Genomic DNA, 20,964 nt, shown 5'->3' on the forward strand with positions numbered 1-20,964 from the left:
CAGTATGTTTTTGATATCTTGCTCTCTCTCATCTTCTGGGACCCCCATAATTCTGATGTTGGTTCGCTTGAAGTTGTCCCAGAGGTTTCTTACATTATCTTCAACTTTCTGGATTCTCTTGTCTTCTTGCTTCGCGGAAGAGTGTCTTCTCGCTCTTTATGTTCCAAATCTTTGACTTGATTCTTGTGATCTTCCGTTCTGTTTTTAGGACTCTGTATAATATTTTTTATTTCAGACAATGTATTCTTTATTTCTTGTTGATCCCTTATTAGTTTTTGTTGATCCCTTCTTAGTTCTTGTTGATCCCTTTTCATCTCCTCATAAGTCTTATCGACCTTTTCTAGGAAATTCTTGAAAAACCTTTTAAGCGTAGTTTTGAACTCTATATCCAGTCTCTTCTTTTCCTCCATTTCTTTTGTTTGTGATCTATTTCCTTGTCTCCGCATTTTCACAGCTTCCCTGAGTTGGTAGGGTGGCTTTGTGTGCTAAGGTGTCTATATGGTTCAGTGAGTCAGCCTCCCAGTTACCTGAGGTGTAGCCCTTTGTGGGCTGTGTGTGCAGTCTTGTTGTTAAGCCTTGATTGTTGGTATCACTGGGAAGCATTGATCTCCAAGCCAATTGGCTATGAGGATCAGAAGTGTCTCAGCTAGGAGGGTTTTTGTATTCTGCTTGAATGGGGTGGAGTCTCAGGGTGGCACAGACAAGCTTTGTTGAATCCCACACAATTGGTTGCAGACAACCTTTAGATTCCTGTCTGCCCCTCCCTAGGAGAGTCCTATTGGCAGTGAACGAGGAAGCTAGCCACTGGAAGAGCTTCTGTGCTCTGCTTGGATGGGGCGGAGTCTCGGGTGGTGCAGACAAGCTTTATTCAGCCCCTCCCTAAGAGGGTCTGGTTTCTGAGTCCCGCAGTAATGGCCGCTGGCTTCATACACCTCCGAGAGATCTCTGCCTACTGCCTGACAGTCTGGCCTCTCCCTGTCTGGGGCTGTCTATCAGAGCAATAGGGTACTTCTGTTTTCTTCCCGAACAAGAAAGCCAACTGTGCATTAGCTGTCCACCCTTTCCGCGCGCAGGGAGTAAGCCTGTAGCGAACTCGGCCCGCCCTCTCTGCGCTCCGCAAGCAAGCCAGCAGCAAACTCTGCGGCCACCTTTTCGCACGCACAGTTCTCCGCACCTTCACATTTCCTGAGGTTCAGTGCGCCTTCTTTCTCCTTCCCAGATGTTAGAGCCTCCTCTCAGCCAGCCTTCTGGTGCTTCAGGGTGATGTTTCCCCTGGTTTTCAGTCCTAAATTCAAATTTGTTGTGGTAGGCTGCATTCGGGTGTCTACCCTATGCCGCCATTTTGGTTTCTCCGCCTATTAAACATGTTTTGATGATGCTAATCTGTATTACTAAATACTCAGTAACAAACTTTTCCCTCACCCTCCCTTATTCTTCCCTTATCCTTAACTTTCAGACTTGCTTCCCAACGAGCCAAATATATACAAGATAAGATGGAAGAAAGGGAGTGTTACAAGAAGGCTTTAGATGCACAGGTAGGAGAACAATTATTTTATTTTATTTTTAAAAAATATATTTTAGTGATTTTGAGAGAGTGATAGAGAGTTAGAAACATTGATGAGAGAGAAACATCGATTTAGCTGCCTCCTGCACACCCCCCACTGGGGATGTGCCTGCAACCAAGGTACATGCCCTTGACCAGAATTGAACCTGTGACCTTTCAGTCTGCAGGCCGGCGCTCTATCCACTGAGTCAAACTGGTTCCGGCAAGAGAACAATTATTAATTTAAGGATTGTACAGTGCTTCCGTAGCATTCTAAAATGTGCATAAATACTGTGATGCTATGAATCCTTTTATGTGTTATCCATTTGGTGGTTTTGAGGTCCCCATTCCTTCCTGTAGGTATTGGTGTGTTACTGTGCTGCATCTTCGTGCATCAAGTTTATTTCCTGGTGTAACTGTAATCTGCACTGTGTGTGTCCCTGTTTCAGATAAAGAACAAATTCCCGCAGCTGCCTATCTATGAGCCAGACTCTTGTGAGCCCATCTTTGGCAGGAATGAAAATGAGACTGATACGATGGCAGAAACACGCAAGCGAGAACAGAGTTGCATGAGACACCAGCAGGAGGCAGCTGCTAGCCGAAAGAGGAAGGCCATCCTGAACCATTTGGTGGACCAAAAGCGGGATTTGCTGATGCTGCAGAAGACACAGCAACAGTAGGAGACCCCAGATCATTCTTTGTCTTCTTTCTCTCTATCTCCTCTCCTCTATCTTCCCTTCTCTCTCACTCATTCTCATACAACAGCAGAGAAGCAATAAGAACAGTGATCACACTGAGAAGATACTATATGCAAAATATTGTCCTAAGCTTATTGCATGCTTCATTTCACTTCATCCTCACAATTCACCCTATGGAGAAAAGTTATCAAATTTAAAAAAGCACTCTAAACTCTCTTGATTACACTTTCTTCTCCAGTTACCTCTTCATATTTTTCTTTCCCTTTTCAGTACAACATCTCTAAAGACTTGTCCACATCAACACTGCCATAATGTGCTGTTGTACTCAAATAGACTCAGGCATGAACCTCAGGCCCTTTCTCAATCTCTGGTAAACCCTTTCCTTTAAAGAATTGTGCTTGTAGTAGCTGTACTGATGATTGCTAGGGAAGGGGTGGTGAAGGTGACAGGGTGGGCAGAAGAGGACTTCATGCCATAGCAATGCAAATATCTTTAAATTCAAACACCAGACACCTAGTTCTTTAAAAGCCCTGATGAGGCAACGGACCAGTAGGGAGTTTTATAAAATCATCAAAGTGTTCAGGAGTTCCAAAAGGACTTTTCTTCAAAGGAATCTCCTCTTTTTAGAAGGCAGTTGTACTTAAAAAAAAAAAAAAAAAAAAAAAAAAAAAGGTATTAACATTTTACAAATGGTCAGTGGGATGGTGTGAAGAAGTGCTAATGTTCTGTTCCAGGGAGGTATGCACATGAAAATATGAGTAGAACAGCAGGTTGAAAAAGGAGTATATTGTCATGAGGGTGGGGTTGCGTTGTTTGGGGAGAGAGGTAGGAACAGTTAAATGCTTGGATTTTAGAGCTGCATCTTCCCAGGACAATATATATTTGTATGTCTGTATTTGCTAAAATATTAAACTAGTCTTATAGTTCTTGAAAAAATAGCTGTTGCCTCAAGCCCCCCCAGTGCACCCCTGCTACTCAGGCTGCCCAGCCCCTCCCTGGGATTCACTCCTCCTCACACATGAAAGACCACTTCCAATCCATTCTGATTGATTGATGTGGCTCTGCCACTTTACTGGTGGCATATTGGGCATGTTACGCACCTCGCATCTAGGAGGGCATTGGATTCCTTATGGTTGTTAGGGATTATACCAGTATCTTCCTCCAGGGGGTTGAGGGTTAAATGAAATGGTTCTTGCAAAAAGATTCTGTTTTGTAGCAAACAGCCTCCTGCTGTCCCATGGTGGCTCCGCCCTCCCATGCTGCAGTCCCAGCCAGCTCCGGACTTTGCACCTGTTGCAGAGGTCATTGCAACTCCCTCCTCTGCTTCTAGCCCTCTGCTCCTCTGGTTGGTCTCCTAAACTTGGATTTAGGAGGGGAAAGCTGTATGACCTGAGTCAAACCACACACAAGGTCTTTGAGCCCTTTTCTTCCTGCAAAAGGACATCCCCACTTGCCCTCCTGTCCTGTCTATGATATTATGACTGTCAGAAACTGCAAGGCTCTGAGCAAATATGAACTGTGGTCTTTATTTGATTATCTCTATGAACACAAAGTCATAGACCTGTTTTCTGTGTGGGCCAGACCCTTGTTTTCCGGTTCTACATCCTTTAGTGGTTATTCCAGATTCTCCTACTTCTCTCATCTCCTAATTCCTTGCCCTCCGGGCCGCCTCAGGATGTGCTCTCAGGTCTTTGTGTGGCAAATAGAAGGTCATTTTCTTTCAGAGGGAATAACTTAACTGTGTGATCCAAACAGGCCTGTTAAAGTATTGTTTTACTTAAAAAAATTTTCTGTTTTTCTTTTTAAAGAAATATAACAATTCTTGCTAATTAAAATGTTTATTGGTGAAGAGATTCAAATAAAGATGAATATTCTCCCCTGACCAAGTAGTCAGTGTTAAGGTTAATATGTAAACTTTTATATTTTCTTCTATTCTTTACAAATATATTAAAACAATTTTCCTCTTCATTTTTTTTTTAAATGAAAATAAGACCTATGAGCTCTTATACGTTATAGCCCAACCTTTTTTGAACCTTCTAATGTGTCATTAATTTATATTTATGTCAGTACATATATATGAAATTCATTCTTCTAATTTAATAATAATATCTATAATATGGGTTACTATAATTTAACTTCTGCATCATTAATGATCATTCACTTTGTTACCAGATATTTTGCTGTAACAATTTTGCATTAAACATTTTTTTTAATCCTCATATGAGGATACTTTTTCCATTGATTTTTAGAGAGAGTGGAAGGGAGGGAAGAGAGGGAGAAGAAGAGAGAAAAACATCAATGTGAGAGAGACACATCAATTGATTGCCTCCCACATGGTTCCCAACCTGGCTGGGGATTGAACATGCCCTTGACTGGAAATTGAACCCGAGACCCTTTAGTCCGCAGGCCGTTGGCTTTAAGCACTGAACAGCTGGCCAGGCCTGCATTAAACATTTTAAATATATACTGGTTTTACATATAATTTAAACTTTTTAAAAATTTCTATTGGATAAATTCCTAAAGCTGATGTTGCTAGATCAAGCACATGGAACATTTTAAATATTACCAGTGCTGCTGAAACCAGTTTGGCTCAGTGATAGAGCGTCAGTCTGCGGATTGAAAGGTCCCAGGTTCGATTCCGGTCAGGGGCATGTACCTTGGTTGCGGGCACATCCCCGGTGGGGGGTGTGCGGGAGGCAGCTGGTCGATGTTTCTCTCTCATCGACGTTTCTAGCTCTCTCTCTCCCTTCCTCTCTGTAAAAAATCAATAAGATATATTTAAAATAAATAAATAAATAAATAAATAAATAAATAAATAAATATTACCAGTGCTGACAGTTGTTTTCTATGAAGGTACCCTGGTTTGCTGCTTCCACCAGCAGTCTGCCGCCTCTCCTCTAACCCAACTCCATTCTCTTACTTTCTAGGCATTTAAATTAAAACGACTTTTTAATCTATATTTTCAAGGATAATATAAAAACGGCCAAAAAGCATATGAAAAGATGATCATCATTATTAGTTATTAGGGAAATGCAAATGAAAACCACAATGAGATAGCTGCTTATTAACAAATGGTTTCTATGTTCTGTGTATGGTGAGTTTTATTCAACCACCAGCTGTCATCATTTGCTCTGTTTGAAATAGAGGTCATTTTGCATTTAATTACAGTTTGCCTTTTCAAGATAAGAAACAGTTCATGATTTATTGAATATTTACTTAAGTGAACCTGAGATACAGTGATTTTCCACTCCAGTGAGTAAAAATGGCAAGGTAGGAAGGTGAGATTTAAAATGTACAATATTTTATTTTATTTTTTAAACATATATTTTTGTTGACTTCAGAGAGGAAGGGAGAAATAGAAATATCAATGATGAGAGAGAATCATTGATTGCCTGCCTCCTGCATGCCCCCTACTGGGGACTGAGCCTGCAACCAGGGCATGTGCCCTGATGAGGAATTGAACCAGTGACCTCTTGCTTCATGGGTTGACACTCCATCTATTGAGCCAAACCAGCCAGGGCTGAACACAGGATCTTGAAGAGATATTTGTACACTCGTGTCAGCATTATTCACAATAGCTGAGCAATGGAAGCAACCCAAGTGTTCAACCACAGATGAATATGGTATATACATACAATCAATATTATTCAGCTTTAGGAAGGAAGGAAATTCTGACACATACTACACTATCGTAAACCTTGAGGACATTATTCCAAGTGAAATAAGTCAGTTACAAAAAGACAAATACTGTATGATATCAGTTATAAGTGAATGGGATTCAGAGAAGACAGATTTATGGAACAAAGTAGAATGGTGGTTGCCAGGGGCCAGAGAAAGGGAGAAATGGGGAGTTGTTCAATGAGTTTAGAGTTTCATCTTTACAAGGTGAAAAGAGTTCTGGCTATTGATTAAACAATGGTGTTAATATACTGAAATGGCCAAGATGCTCAATTTTATGTTATGTGTTTTTTACCACAATGAAAAAAAAAAAAAAACTGATAAAAAAGAAAAAAGGTTAATAAATCATCATGTATAATCGGTACCATTCAATCATTGAGCTCCCATTATGTGATAGGCATTGATACTTTCTGTGTATTATTTCATTTAATCTCTATAATGACTGCTATGCTTGTTAGAGGAAAATGCTCTTATAAGTGAACGAGCACAGCACATTACTGCTTTTTATTGGTGGGTCCTGACACCTAGTGGTGGTTGCTACCTGTAACAAAGCCCTTCAGAGCAGGCTAACTAATGGTCACATAGAGCAAAGTCCCTTCTAGACTTCATTGAGAGCTGATGGTAACAAGTTTCAGCTGGGCAAGAAATAGGCACATATAAATAATTTGAACCAGGTCTAAGGTGATTCACAATAAGCAATGACTATGCATTTGGAGACCAGTCATAGAAGCACTTAACATTGGGAATATTGGAACATTGTTCTTGAGGAGACATTATATAGCATCATATTTTCTTTGAAAATATGACTTTTTTTTTTTTTTTTACCTTCTTTACAATGTTAGATATTTTCTCGATATCATTTTCTTTTGTCTAGACACTTCTGTCCCTTTTCTCCTTTGTACACCTGGCTACTTTGTCTTGAAAAATGCCTGCAGCAACTGGGAGGCTGATTACTGACAGCTGAGAGGCTGGAATAAAGGGAAAGAAGCATAAAGTGTTGGAAATCTATTTGAGACGATTTTTTTAGAGCTGTTAAATTAGCCTCAAATTTGGGGGGAGGGGGATGAGAAGAGATAAATCAAAGAACTTGTATACTTACTAGTGACCTTGTTCATGGATTCATGCACATTGAAAGGAAATTAATTAGAAGGTGGCTGGTGGGGCGGGACTGGGCAAGATGGGCTGGACATCCTGTGGTCCCTCCCCATCTTTTGCTAAGTGAGCAGGGTCCCTCAGGAAGGTGGGGTCCCTCGGCCTGGCCTGCAGGGAACGGGCCGAAACTGGCTCTCCAACATCTCCCAGGGGTTCTGGAGTGTGAGAGGGCGCTCTGCAAAGTTGCTGTCCTACTTGAGTTTGGAACACAAACACAGGTGCGCAGTAAACCACATTTGGGGCCAACAGTGTCCCAGCAACAACATAACCCATGGCCGAAGGTGAGATCGCATGGTCCCACGAGGAATCAGGCTCCTTCCTCTCTGGTTCCTGGGTGTGTCACCCGAGAACCACTGCAGCTTGGCAGCTCCTGCGTTAAGCATCTGTCCCCTGGTGGTCAGTGCACATCATAGCGACCCTTTGGACAGTTGGACACTTAGCACATTAGCCTCTTAAATATATAGATACGCATAGCCCATGGACTTGGGCCATAGGGTAGTGAAGACCTGGAGGAGTGGGGGAGTAAAGGTGAGGGGCGGGGAATGGGAGATATCTGTAATACTACCAATACTAAAAATGTATTTTAAAAATTAGCCTCAAAGGAAATTAATAGCTTTCAAGGTTGAATTTGCTAATTGGGAAAATGTTTCAGTCCTCCTAACTTAAACAGGATTGAAGATGAAAGGTCCTAAACCCATTATTGTTTGAGAGCTAGGAGTTTCACTGTGGTATCTTTGTACAGTGTTCATATCTTTCAGTACATTTCAAAGAAACAAAACCAAAAGGTATTTGTTTAATTTACCATAAAAGGAATGGGGCTCATGAGGTTGGTGTATATGCCCTTTCCACTATTGTTGACAGAATCACACTATTCTGTTCTCCCCAGGCAATTGGCAGACAGAGATGCTGAGCTGCAGAGAGTGAACAGAATGAACCAAAGCTTACAGGAGGACTGGAAGCGGAGTGCTGAGCTGAAGAGGCAGCGGGACTGGGAGCAGAAGGATTTTGAGCGGTAATACCTGATTGGAACAAGAAGTTCTGGGTTTGCAAAGAAAATCCCTTCTGCTCCTCGTTTACTTTCCTCTAATCATGGGATGGCCAATGGATTTCAAGAGCTAACTCCAGTTGATTAGTAGTGGCTGCCTAGTGAACTTTACGGGGAAAAGAATTCTGGGTTCAGTGGGAAAAATGGCTTTGATGTATTAGAAATGTCTGCTATGAATATGGGATTGGAGAATATTGTGCTATGTGTTATGTAGTTGCCATCTCTGCCCTAATCTTTGCCTCTGTATAGGGTGGCTCTATTTTCTTTTTTTGTGGAGGTTGGGGAGTCATGGGGGAGCAGGGTTGGAATTGTCTTCGGAAATAACTAGTTAGAAATAGAGAGAGTTGAGTTTCCATCTGAACACATCCAGGGCTTACAGAAGGTCATCAAAGAGCAGAGTCAAGGGGTTGTGGGCAAGATTGGCAATTGGAAAAATGAGAAACCCATTATGGAACCAATCAAACATCTTGAAATGTATCATTGTATCCCAGTTCCTCTCTGCAGCTATCTTTTTACATTCTAGAGCACATGTGTCAAACACAAGGCCAGCGGGCCAAATTCGTCCCGCCAGGCCTTGCAATGTGACCAGCACCGCGCTGTCATCACTGCACTCCACTGCATTTCCATCACAATGACAGTTTATGACTGTTCAGTAAACCATTCGGCCCGCGATTTAGGCTGGATTTTAGATTTTTGCCCCTTCTCTGATTGAGTTCGACACCCCTATTCTAGAGTAAGTAGGGAATCAATTGTGGCTTTGAAAATTAGTGCACACTTTGCAGAGGCAGCTAATATGTTCTTATTTGTAGCATGGGGAAGTAAACACTTCCCTGCCTTTGTTAACACATGAGTTTTGGGGTTCATATAAGGAGGTAGAAAAGTACTACTCTTAAAAATTAAAACACTTTACAAATGTAAGGTATGATTTCATAAGAGTGTTAAAAACTTGAAAAAACAGGCCAAGCCTATACAATCAAATGCTATAAAAACCTGAACATACTCAAATAATATTTTAAATTGCCAATTAGCAACTAATTGCTATCATGGGTAAAATTTGTCATAATGGATCTTGATCTGTAACCCTCCTTTTCATTTTAGATTTTCTTTTAAGGCATTCTTTTTGGCCTGTCTTTGTAATGTGCAAAACCCATATTTTGTGACAATGAAAGTATGAGGGATAAAATGGAAAATAGGTTCCCAAGGGGAAGTGGGTTGTTTGATTCCTTGGAAGAGGAAGGAAAAGGGGAGTCGGAGATTTCTAGCCATTTTCTCAGTGTTGGGGGAAAGCAGGTAAAGGCAGTGAGATGGAAGCATGCTTGGCCAATAGGGTGACGAAGGATAGAGGAGACACAAAAATGACCTTGAAGTATCAAGATAACACAGCTGCTCTAAGGGCATGGCAGAGCAGACCTGTGCCCCAAAGACCCAGGCCAGGTGTGGCAGGGACTCCAGCAGGCAGCAGGCAGGAAGAAGGAACTGGTTGCTTTAAAAGAGAAAACAAAGCAAACGCAGGTGGGAGATGACGGGTGGGTGGTATGATGGGTGGGAGGGCAGGGACCAGGGGTTACTTTCCTTTTGTATCCCTTCCCCTGCCCTGGCTCCCTAGCCAGGCCCCCAGAAGGACTCTGAGGACGCTGCCTTTCCTCACCTCTCCTCAGGGCCTCGGACAAGCTCTTCCTCCTGGACCAGTGTGACAGGTACCGGCGCTGCAGGCAGTGCCAGCGCAGCACCTCCAATGGCGGCCACAACCACCAGTGGCCGCTGAACAAGCTCCTGTGGGGCTCCGGGCTGTTTGTGTGAACCTCAGAGTTTGGACCTGCACCTCCTGGTCCAAGTTCTTATTTTTTTTAACGTCTGAAAAATTGTATTGTGCGGTTTCAGTGCTTTCAGGAGTAGCTTGCTTTTTAACCGCTTACCGAATTCATGAAGACAGGGTCTCCCTTCCTGTCTTCCTCCCCTGCTGCCATGGCACCCATGGATGGGGGATGGCACCCAGCTTTATTCTGGCTGTGGGGGTTCCGCTGACTCAGCCCTGCCACTCCCTCTGTGACTTTGTAAAACACAGTATCTTTCCTTCATATGTAATGAATAATTTAGTCATAATAAAAATTTTCTACGGGCCTGACTGTGTCTAGCAATTCATATTGGTAAATTAAAAAAAAAAAAAAAGTCTTTATTGATTTTTAGAGAGAGAGAGACAGAGAGAGAGAGAAGCACCAATTAGCTCAGCACTACAGGGAACTGAACTGGCAACCTTTTGGTGCACAGGACAATGGTTAACCAACAGAGCCACACCGGCCAGGGCTTAGTAAACATTTTTTAAAGGTTGAGATGCTTCGTAGCTAAAATAATTTTAATTCTAAAATTTCTGAAAATCTTAGTTCTTTGCCATATCTGTTAGAAACTATTTATTAACTATTATTTTTATTTGAAGTGTGATATGTTTCCTTGTCTTTCTAACCAAAAAAGTGGGTTACTACCGATGAATTGATCAGATATTTTACATGGTTTTTGAACCGTGTTAAGGTAATATTTGGATACTTGATACTTTATTATATAACTGGAGGCCCGGTGCACAAATTCATGCACCAGTGGGGTCCCTCTGCCTACCCTGCGGGATCAGGCTGAAACCGGCCCTCCAACATCTCCCAATTTTGTCTTAGAGGAGACAAAATCTCCCGAGGAGTCCCAGATTGCAAGAGATCAAGCCAAGCTGAAGGACCCCACCTGTGCATGACTGGGCCTGGGGACAGGGAGAGACTGGGGAAGTTGGCCAACTAGGGCAGAGTTGCAGGGGGGAGGGCTCTAAGGCATGTCTTGCCTGTCTCACTCAGTCCCAATCAGCTGGACCCCAGCAGCAAACTGACCTACCAGTTGGAGAGTCTGCTCCCTGATGGTCAGTACATGTCGTAGTGGGTGGTTGAGCAGCCTTAGCATATCATTAGCATATTATGCTTTGATTGGTTGAATGGCCAACCGGCCAACCAGACACTTAGCATATTAGACTTGTAATATATAGGATTGCTAAAATGGTGATATGATTAATGTTAGTTTAAACATATATTCATTCTGTCTGAAAACACAGTTCTGCAAAAGAAATAATTTGTCATTGTTCACCATTTACCAGCTGGTATAAGAGCTTAAGCATTGAAATAAATAATGAAATTCAGGACAGAGACTTAATTTAAGATGTTATAGCTGTGTCAATTAGTAAAAAAAAGCAAAGGTATTAATAATGATAAGGAAAATCATTATTTAAAGTTTCAATTCACTAGAAAGTTATAACAATTCTAAAGTTATAACAATTCTTTATGCATCAAACAACATTGGTCCAAAATATATCAAGCAAATATGGATAGAACTACAAGGAAAATTGATAAGATTACCACAGTTGTGGGAAATTTTACTGTCCTTTCAGAAATTTGTAAGAATAAAGATTTGAACAAAACAGTTAACAAGCTTGATCCCATGAACACATAAGGGGTATTGCATCCAACATCCAAGAGCCATATTTTTTTTCAAAGTACATGAGATGTTTTATTGAATTTGACTACAATAGACAACCATATAAATTTCAGTAAATTCTAAAATATTTGAATAATATAAATACTTTTCTGACTACAATTAAGCTAGCAAAAAAGTTAATATCCATGCATTTGGAATTTTAAAAATCTATGTTTAGAGACTTCTATTTCTAGATAGTATGAAGTAGATCATGGAAGCCCAGCATCCACCCTGTAACAACCAGAAAAATATGTATAAAATTTTTAAATCATATGTTTAAAGACATGGAGTTGTGAAAGCAACAAGCATGAGGTGAATAGGAATTCCAGAGGAAGGAGCTGAGGTGAGTGGCCATTTTGGTCTCTGGCAGCATTTGCTGATTCTAGCCAGGTATTAAAAAACAGGCTTGGTCTGTGCAGTGGGTCTCTATTGAGGGAAAGAGAAACCCAGCAAGGCTTTTGGTGGTCATGTATGGGTGTGGGTGAACTGACTGAAACATTGAGAAGCTTAGCTTGTTTCCTCCATAAGTTGCTAGCTGAGTTCCTCAGAAAACAAGATACTGAATATGAAATTTGCATTTGGAGGGTTGCTGGGGAGTCCTCTCAGCAATGCCTGTGAGAGAGCAAGAGCACCAGCGTGCGGCAGAAGAAGTTGAGTGGAGATACATGTAGTTTTGCAGCAATGGCTTCAGCCAGTCTTGCAGGGAGCTCTGAAACTGGAGCTTCAGCCATTTAGAGATGTCCCCAATTGAGGTAAGGGAGCTGGGGCCTCTGGACTTGAATCAAGTAATCATTGGGTGCAGGCTGTCCCTGGGGCTGAGGTCATAACCTTGGGTGAAGCATTTTCCTTTAGTCAAGTGTAATTCTCAGGGAGGGAGGATGCACCTGTGAACCTTCAGCTGCTGATACTCCTGACAGCTGGTGTAAGGAGTATTTCAGACCAGAAGAGCGACCTGGGTGGTGCAACCACAGTGTCCACCATTCTGAATGACACCTGCTGAGTTCTGAGGCTGAGAGAGGCTGGGGAGTCAGAATGCAAACTTAAAACACAGACGGAATCTCCCTTAATCTCATTGTACTTAAGAGACAAAGTCCTGCCAGAAATAGAGGTTTCAATCTTCAACACTTATTTTGTCTTTTTTAAAAAAAAATTATAGCCATTCTGGTGAATGTGAAGTGGTATTCCATTGTGGTTTTAGTTTTCATAAGACTAACCACGTCTCCCAGTCTATTGCTTGTCTCCCTGCTCCCCTCCATTTATTTTTCCTCATTACCATTTTTATCCCTCCTTATACCCTCCTTCATCTTCACCCATCCCCTACCTCCCATAATCACTGCAATGTTGTCCATATCCATGAGTTCTCTCTCCCCACTCTGCTCAACCCCTATACTCTCCCAGTATCCTCCCCCGCAGCTGTCAGACTATTCTCTATCTAAAGTCTGTGTCTATTTTGCATGTTAGTTCAGTTTGTTAATTAGATTCCATATATGAGTGAAATCATATGATATTTGTCATAATGCTCTCCAGGTCCATCTATGCTGTCACAAAGGGTAAATTTTTCCTATTTATTTATTTATGGCTGAGTAGTATTCCATTTGTACTCTTGGGCTGCTTCTAGATCTTGGCTAATGTAGGTAACATCACAATGAACAAAGAAGTGCATATATTTTTTCACATTAGTGTTTCTTGTTTCTTCAGATAAATTCCCACAAGTGGAATTGCTGAGTCATAAGGCAGTTCCATTTTTAAGTTTTTGAGGTATTTCCATACTGCTTTCCACAGTGGCTGCACCAATCTCCATTCCAACCAACAGTACACGAGGGTTCCCTTTTCTCCACATCCTCACCAGCATTTGCTGTTTGTTGATTTATTGATGATAGCCATTCTGACAGGTGTGAGGTGATATCTTATTGTGGTTTTAATTTGCATTTATTGGATTATTAGTGTTTTTGAGCATCTTTTCATGTGTCTGGGCCATCTGTATGCCCTCTTTGAAGAAGTGTCTATTCAGGACCTTTGTTCACTTTTTAATTGGATTGTTTGTTTTTTGGTGTTGATTTTTCTAAGTTCTTTATGAATGTTGGATATTAACCCCTTATCAGATTTACCAGCAAATATGTTCTCCCATTTAGTGGGTTATTTTTTCATTTTGTTGATGGTTTCCTTTGCTGTGTAATAACTTTTTAGTTTGATTTAGTCCCAATGTTTATTTTTTCTTTTGTTGCCCTTACCTGAGGAGATATGGCAGAAAAAATATTGCTATGAGAAATGTCTGAGATTTTACTGCCTATGTTTTCCTATAGCATTTAAGTATTTAATCCATTTTTAGTTTATCCTTGTGTGTGGTGTAAGAAGGTGGTGTAGTTTCAATTTTTTTTGCCTGTATCTGTACAATTTTCTCAACTTATTTAGGGCTTTTGTTTGTTGGGAGTTTTTTTTATTACTGCTTCAATTTCACTAATTGCAGTCTATTTAGATTGTTTGATTCTTCTTAATTCACTTTTGGAAGATTGTATGTTTCTCAGAATTTATCCATTTTGTCCAAATTGTCCAATTTACTGGCATACAGTTGTTTGTAATATATTTTTTTTAATCCTTTGTATTTCTTTGGTATCAGTTTACATGACCGCACAGTATTGATCATTGTAGCTTTCTAGTAGGTTTTCAAATTGGATAGTGTACTTTGTTCCTTTTTGAAAAACTGGCAATTCTAGGTCCTTTGTATTTTTATATAAATTTTAGAATCAGCTTATTAATTTCTACAAAAAATGCCTACAGGGATTTTGGTAGTTATAGGGTTAAATTTATAGATAATTTAGAGAGAATTGTAGCCTTGACAATATTGTCTTTAAATTCATGAACATGGTACACTATTTATTTACATCTTCTTTAAGTCCCATGAGCCGTGTTTTGTAGTTTTCAGTGTATAAGGCTTGCACTCTTAAATTTTAAAGTATTTTTTGGATGCTATTGTGAATAGAATATCATTTCTATATTGTTTGCTGCTAGTATATAGAAATTCAATTGAGTTTTGTATATTGACCTTGCATCCTATGACTTTCTAAACTCATTTATTGGAGGGGGAGGCGAGAGGGGGGAAAAGAGAGAAAGCTTGGGAGAGGGAGAGAAGTGCTATTCTATTCTTTGGCATCTTCTACATATAGGGGTGGGCAGTGGTAGGTCCCTAATCATGGTTTATTGTTTTCTTTGTTCTACAATGAAGTTAGAGGTTGGAAACTACCATCCCAATAGGTTTTAGCATTTTAGCAGCCTCTGATTGCAGGGGCTGCTGGCTCGTGTCTCTCCCCTCCTCTCCTCCCTTCCCCGCCCCACTCCATGGTAGACTCTGATGACCATGAGGGAAGTGAAGGCTATAGTTAAACTCGGTTTAAGAAACACACAGGACAGACTGACACCATTCTATAAGAGAACTGCTTGGTTTGCTGAAGAATTTAATGGTATGAAGGGTGGACGAGAGAGTGTTCCAAAGCCAGGAACATGAAATCAGGTCTTTCCCAGAACTCCCCATGGTGCTCCTCCCTCAGTACTTTGCTTCCTCCTGCCTCCTTGGCTTGCTGACCCTCCGCACCCACATTTCTCTGGTTTTCCTTTTAGTAGCAACCAAAAAGGAATGTGTAATACTCAGCAACTTACAGGGCAATGATCATTTCTGACTAGTTAGCGAGCTGCCTCCAGCCAGTCAGCCCTCGCATCTGTCGGAGACTCCAAGGGCGTGTATTCCTCCAACAGAGATTGAACTCCCTGATGGGTGGGTCACACTTTCTGGCCAGTGGTGCCCCCACCTATCCTTCACTCTTGGAACTCAGTGCAAACACTGCTCCTTCTAAAGCCTTTTCTTCTGCTCTCATAGGAAGTATCCTCTCCCTTCTTTGAGCACCCTCGACCATTACCTGCACTTCTTTCATGGACTTAACACTTTCTGCTTTTTAGCAAAATGAATTGTGTCCATATCTCATCTCTTTTTCTAGTCCTTAAGCTCTGAATGAGGCTCAAGGATATAGTAATGGCAATTAGCAAAATGAGATTTGCGGGGTGGGCCTCATAAGTATTCAAGAGGATTTATTGAACTCATTTGATCAACTCAAAATTAGTAAGAGATTTCCCAGCCCTATTTCTAACTGGTCAATTTTGATGAGTAGATAGATTGATCACAGTCCAGTTTTGGGTCCTGAGTACTGGAGCCATATCCACATGATAAAGAATGATTCCCAGAACTCTCATTGAGAAACAGAAGTCAGAGGAAGATTCTGATTGAGTTTTGTTTGTTTGAAGACACTGTACCTGTCCTGCCTTATTATGATTCTGGCAAACAAAGTTCTAGGCAGGATTCTGGATTTCCCACTCGGGCTAGCCAATAAGCCATTACTGGACAAGGAAATTTTTTGGAACAAGGTCAGAGGAGGGTTATAGAAAAGTGAATTCAGGGCCTGTAGGGACAAGGCTTTCATTTACTGTATCCCTGGACATCTCCCCTCACACCACAAAGTTCAAAGGAAAAAAACACAGAGACAAGGATGGCTATTTTGGAATCCATTTATATTACCAGTGTTATTTTCCTCTGGGCTTCATCCAGCCCCACACCAGCCTCCGGGACTGCATCAGACTGTCTGAACATTCATGGCTTCCTTGGGCCACGTGTAGGTGTCCAGTGTAAAGGAGTCATAGTCTGGAGTGTAGACCAGGGATCTTACAAAAGCCTCCTTGTCCTTGGGCTCCGGGTAGTAAGAGGCCAGGTTGTGTTTGTACGCGAAGTCAAGAACCTAGGGAAAAACATGTTTGTCTGAGGAACTGGATCGAAGGAGAAACCTGCCTAAGGACCCTTGTTTGGGGGCCTGTGGAAGGAAATACACCCTAAAGAACCAGGTGTGTGCTTCTCATGAGCTGGGGCCCATGAAGCCACTGGGGAAAAAGAGTGTTGAGCTTTCTGTTCAAACCATTAGCTGGTTTGGCTCAGTGGCTAGAATGTGGGCCTCCGGACTGAAGGGTCCCCGATTCAATTCTAGTCAAGGGCACAGGCCCAGGTTGCAGGTTTGGTCCCCAATGTGGGGCAGGCAGGAGGCAGCCAATCAATGATTCTCTCATCATTGATGTTTCTACCTTTCTCTCCCTCTCCCTTCCTCTCTGAAATCAATAAGAATATATAAATATTAAAAAGAAATCTTACACTAAAGTTTGCCTCTGCTTCTAAATGCTTGAGTGCTTTTAGCAGTGACATTATCCTTGTGAAGCATCAGTTTCCTCATCTGGAAACCTTTCTCTAGAGTGGTGTCAGGATAAAGTTAGGTAGCAGGCACAAGTGTTCAGTACCTGATACTACCCCCTCCAAATGGGCTGAATTGGAAGAACAGCCAGAGCATTGTTCTCTGGGTTTTATATTTAGTTTCAGAGAGCATTGTTAATCCAAATATCCCCCAAAGGAAGAAACTGGACATGGGACAGCTAGACTCTGAGATGGAATGTTGGTCTTGAGGGTTGACTCTGGATCCTGCACTGAATAACTCATGGGGAGTGATGCTATTGTGCAGTACATTTTCTGAAATTATTTTAAAAACTGAGTAGTATAGAAAATGTAAAATATATATACTAATAGAAGTAATAGTATAATAATCCTCATGTATTCATCATCTAGATTCAACAGTTATCAATGTTGGGTCAGTGTTCATTGCACCATGTTCTGATTCTTTGAAAACCTATCATCTCTGAATGGTCTCTAGGGTGGGACTTTTCCTTGAAATGCCACTCAGTCTAAGAGAAAGGAAAGGAATGAACATCTACTCTGGCCAAGAAGCACTGAATGTGGAATTCTGTTTGAAAATTTCCCAGAACTCTGGGAGAGAGGAATTACTGGCCCCTTTAGAAAAAAGAGGAAACTCAGACTCAGGGAAGTGAAGTGATTGGCCCCAGGTGACTCTGCTGCTGACTAGAGAGCTGGGACCCCACTGCTTGAGCTCTTTCCACAATGCTATGCAAGTTGACCTTTCTGTATAAATGGGCATTTATGATTCAGTTAAAAAAAATTCCACCCACATTCCGGTCCATCAAACTTCGGACTTTGATGACCTTTCTGCCTGGTGTTTGAGTGGAAAGTCAGGATCAGTCCCAGAACTGACCTGAGCGGGTGCTGGGGGTAGGGCTGGAGCTGCAGGCAGGAGTTGGTCACACAGCCCCCGGACTGTATGCAGTGCAGCCCAGGGAGCTCGGATTGTCGCCATACTTGCCACCCCCTCAGTCCTTAAGTCACAGAGAAAGTGGATGGGCCTCACTACCCATATTATAGGAAGTAGGATTCTCCTTACTTTGACGGCGATTCTCAGAGACACGTCTCGGATGCTATTGAGTGGTGGGTATAGTCTCCCCTGGGACAGATGATGTTCAGAGACCTCGTGGGCAATATTCTGGTGAGAGAGAACCAAGAGGAAGAAGCTCAGTTTCCACCTTCCCAGAACAAGCCCAACCCATCACATCAAAGACTCCTCTCCCCAGTCACACAGGAGGGTTCTAGCCAACCATGTCTCTGTACAATGGGGGGATTTGCTTTCAGGCTGACTTCAAGCAGGACGTGACTCTTTCCAACCAACGGGCATTTCAAACAGCCCTGCCCACAGCCATGGGACACACCGCCACCACTGACCATAGCAAGGAGAAGAAATACAAGCACAGAATACTTGGACTAGAGGGAGGCAGAACCACAGCCCAAAGCTGTAGCTGGTGTTCACATAGTTTGGGGGAGGCTGGAACCCCTAGGAGACATCTCTGCATGGCTGCGCAGAGCTGGCACTCAAAGACCAGGACATAGGAAGAAGAACTGGTGGTAACGGGTGGGACTCAGGAATGGGGCCAAACAGGGCTGCATTTGGGTCCTCTCCAGTGCCATGGGGAGGGGCTGCGAGTGGATGCGGAGATCAAGGAGAGTCTTTGGAGCTCATGAGCATAAACAGAGACATTTCTTTGCCTCATAGTCAGGTGAAATGTGAAGTGCCCAACATTTAGCAAGCACTTGATAAATGTCAGCTGGAACTGTAATCATAACTGTAACTGTTATTATCAATGAGTATTATTATGAAGGGTGCTGTCATTCTTAAATAACTCATTGTTTTCACTGTGTCTAGTAAAGATCGCTTCTGGGAGCTTTTCTAGGGAGATACCTGGAGCAGGGGCATCCCACACCCCTAGATCTGTGCTCAAGATCCGGGTACTCAGAGCAGGCAAACCAGACATGCAGCCCACCCCCTTCCTTATAGACAGCTGTCCTAGTGGGGCTTATTCTGCCAGCAGTTACGTCAGTGACATGGCCCAGACCCAGGGCATGGTTCACAGGCCCACAGTTTCAGACATGTTAGGTGGCATCTCCTCTGTTCCAGGCATCTAGATGGGCATGGCTGGGAGGCAGGGAGCAGTACAAGTTGTGTCTCCTCACTGCCAGCACCCCCTGTTGGCACTCCTCCTATTGACTATTTCCTTCCTCCACTTAAAAACCTGTGTGTGTGTTGAGAGAAGTTCAAACCTCACAGTGGTTTTGAGAGAAGCTTGAGGTCCAGGCCCTTTGGTATCCATTGCCAGGGTTGGCAGCAGGTGAGTAGAAGAGACCAGAGGAGGAATTTTTGGGGGCAGGGGTAGGAGTTGAGGTAGATCATAGGCCCTGCTGGGAGGATGTGAGGGAGCGGGGAGAGCGATACCTCTGCTGTCAGGAGGAAGATCTCATCTGGGATGTGCCGGACCCCGCCGGCGATGACGCCCAGCGCCACTCCAGGGAACACGTAGGCGTTGTTTCCCTGGCCCGGAATGAAGGTCCTGCCGTCTTCCAGAGTGACACTATCGAAAGGACTTCCACTGGCAAAGATCCCTCGGCCCTGGAGATAGGAAGAAAGTCAGAGATGAACTGGAGATCGGTTTCGGGCAGCAATGGTGGCCTAGTCCTATGTCTCAATGCTGGACCTTCCTTCATCCTCTCCCCAATGCTCGGCATTGGGCCAAGCACACTGCACTCACTCGTTCAGGACCAGAAAGCTTAGCCCCACTGTTACCTGGTAGGCAAGAAACTGCTGAGAGGGGAAAGTGCACCTTTTCCACCTGTCCACCTCCTGGGAGGGCCAACCCAGGACGTGACAGTTACGTATGTGACCTTGAGTTCTGGTCAAAGCCCTGTGTTATTAGAAGAACTGTGAGCAGTTTAGCTTGATGCGAAGAGCTTAGGCTTTGGAGGGAGACCTGAGTTTGAGGGTCAGCTCCAACTCCTTATTGGCTCTGTGCCCTTGGGCAAGTTACTTCATCTTTCTGAACCTGTTTGCTCGTCAGCAATGTGGGGACTTTTTTCATCCTCCTAGGGTTACTCATAGTTATTGCTACTATGTCGTCTCAGCCTGGGGAGGGAAGGACTCCTTGCTGACCTCTGTGACCTGGTAGCACTTCTCAGCTGTGCACTCGGCCTTGCTGGTGGGGTTGCTCAGGGCAAAGATGATAGGGCGCTCGTGGAAGGAGGCCATGTCCCTCAGAATCTGCTCCGTGAAGGCTCCTGCGATGGCAGCAACACCTACAGGGAAAAGGCGGATAGTGGGGATGCCTACTCTGTATAAACAGCCCGCTGCTCTCCTGGTGGTAGGGTGGGGGAACGAGGTGCAACATGAAAGACTCAGGAGTCTTGGGGATGGTACCTGCTACAGGGATGGAGAGAGCAGAGAGAAAAGGATCCTCCTGCTTGAGCTAGCTGAGACCTGCTGTTGATCCCTGAGGGACCACTGGTCCACTTCAGGCCCATATCCAGGTAGGGTGCACCTGTGAAGGCATTTCTGGGCCTTGTTCTTTATTGTAGGCTACTCCTGCCATGTAGGGAGGAATGCCAGGCTACCCACTTCAGAGAAGGAATGCTCATTTCATCCTGGTTAGTGAGACCTGTGTTAGGCTCTTCCACAGTATTGTACAAATGCATCTTTTTTTTTTTCTTTTTTAAAAAACAAACATATATTTTATTGATTTTTTACAGAGGAAGAGAGAGAGATAGAGAGCCAGAAACGTCGATGAGAGAGAAACATTGACCAGCCGCCTCCTGCACACCCCCTTCCGGGGATGTGCCCGCAACCAATGTACATGCCCCTGACTGGAATCGAACCTGGGACCTTTCAGTCCGCAGACCGACGCTCTACCACTGAGCCAAACCAGTTTCGGCATGTACAAATGCATCTTTAAGCCCCTTGCTGCCTTGGTTCTATGGTTTTTATATAATAGTCACTCAATAAAAGTCTGTGGCACTGAATTGGACATGGGATAGGGGAAAGAGCTGTGTTTCCAGGAGCTACTTATGCCTCCTTGCTGAGCCCCAGTCTCCA

At 43.0% G+C, this 20,964-nt stretch overlaps 2 protein-coding genes across 5 annotated transcripts in view; one reads left to right on the top strand and one right to left on the bottom strand.

The window, feature by feature from the left end:
* Positions 1 to 10,241, top strand: part of CCDC81 (coiled-coil domain containing 81) — a 35,106-nt gene extending 24,865 nt beyond the window's left edge. The window contains exons 12-15 of the mRNA XM_036427143.2: positions 1,457 to 1,535; positions 1,993 to 2,219; positions 7,958 to 8,083; positions 9,775 to 10,241. Of these exons, the coding sequence (XP_036283036.1) occupies positions 1,457 to 1,535; positions 1,993 to 2,219; positions 7,958 to 8,083; positions 9,775 to 9,916 (574 nt within the window). The 3' untranslated portion in view covers positions 9,917 to 10,241. The remainder of the gene's footprint in view (positions 1 to 1,456; positions 1,536 to 1,992; positions 2,220 to 7,957; positions 8,084 to 9,774) is intronic.
* A 5,917-nt stretch (positions 10,242 to 16,158) lies between these two features.
* Positions 16,159 to 20,964, bottom strand: part of ME3 (malic enzyme 3) — a 165,470-nt gene continuing 160,664 nt past the window's right edge. For all 4 annotated transcript variants that reach the window (XM_045577575.1, XM_036427142.2, XM_045577574.1 and 1 more), the window contains 4 exons: positions 20,029 to 20,171; positions 19,318 to 19,491; positions 17,938 to 18,036; positions 16,159 to 16,401 (listed from right to left, as the gene is read on the bottom strand). In XM_045577575.1, the coding sequence (XP_045433531.1) occupies positions 16,240 to 16,401; positions 17,938 to 18,036; positions 19,318 to 19,491; positions 20,029 to 20,171 (578 nt within the window). In that variant the 3' untranslated portion in view covers positions 16,159 to 16,239. The remainder of the gene's footprint in view (positions 16,402 to 17,937; positions 18,037 to 19,317; positions 19,492 to 20,028; positions 20,172 to 20,964) is intronic.

Source organism: Pipistrellus kuhlii, unplaced genomic scaffold, assembly GCF_014108245.1.
Source record: "Pipistrellus kuhlii isolate mPipKuh1 unplaced genomic scaffold, mPipKuh1.p scaffold_m20_p_9, whole genome shotgun sequence".
NCBI lineage: Eukaryota > Metazoa > Chordata > Mammalia > Chiroptera > Vespertilionidae > Pipistrellus > Pipistrellus kuhlii.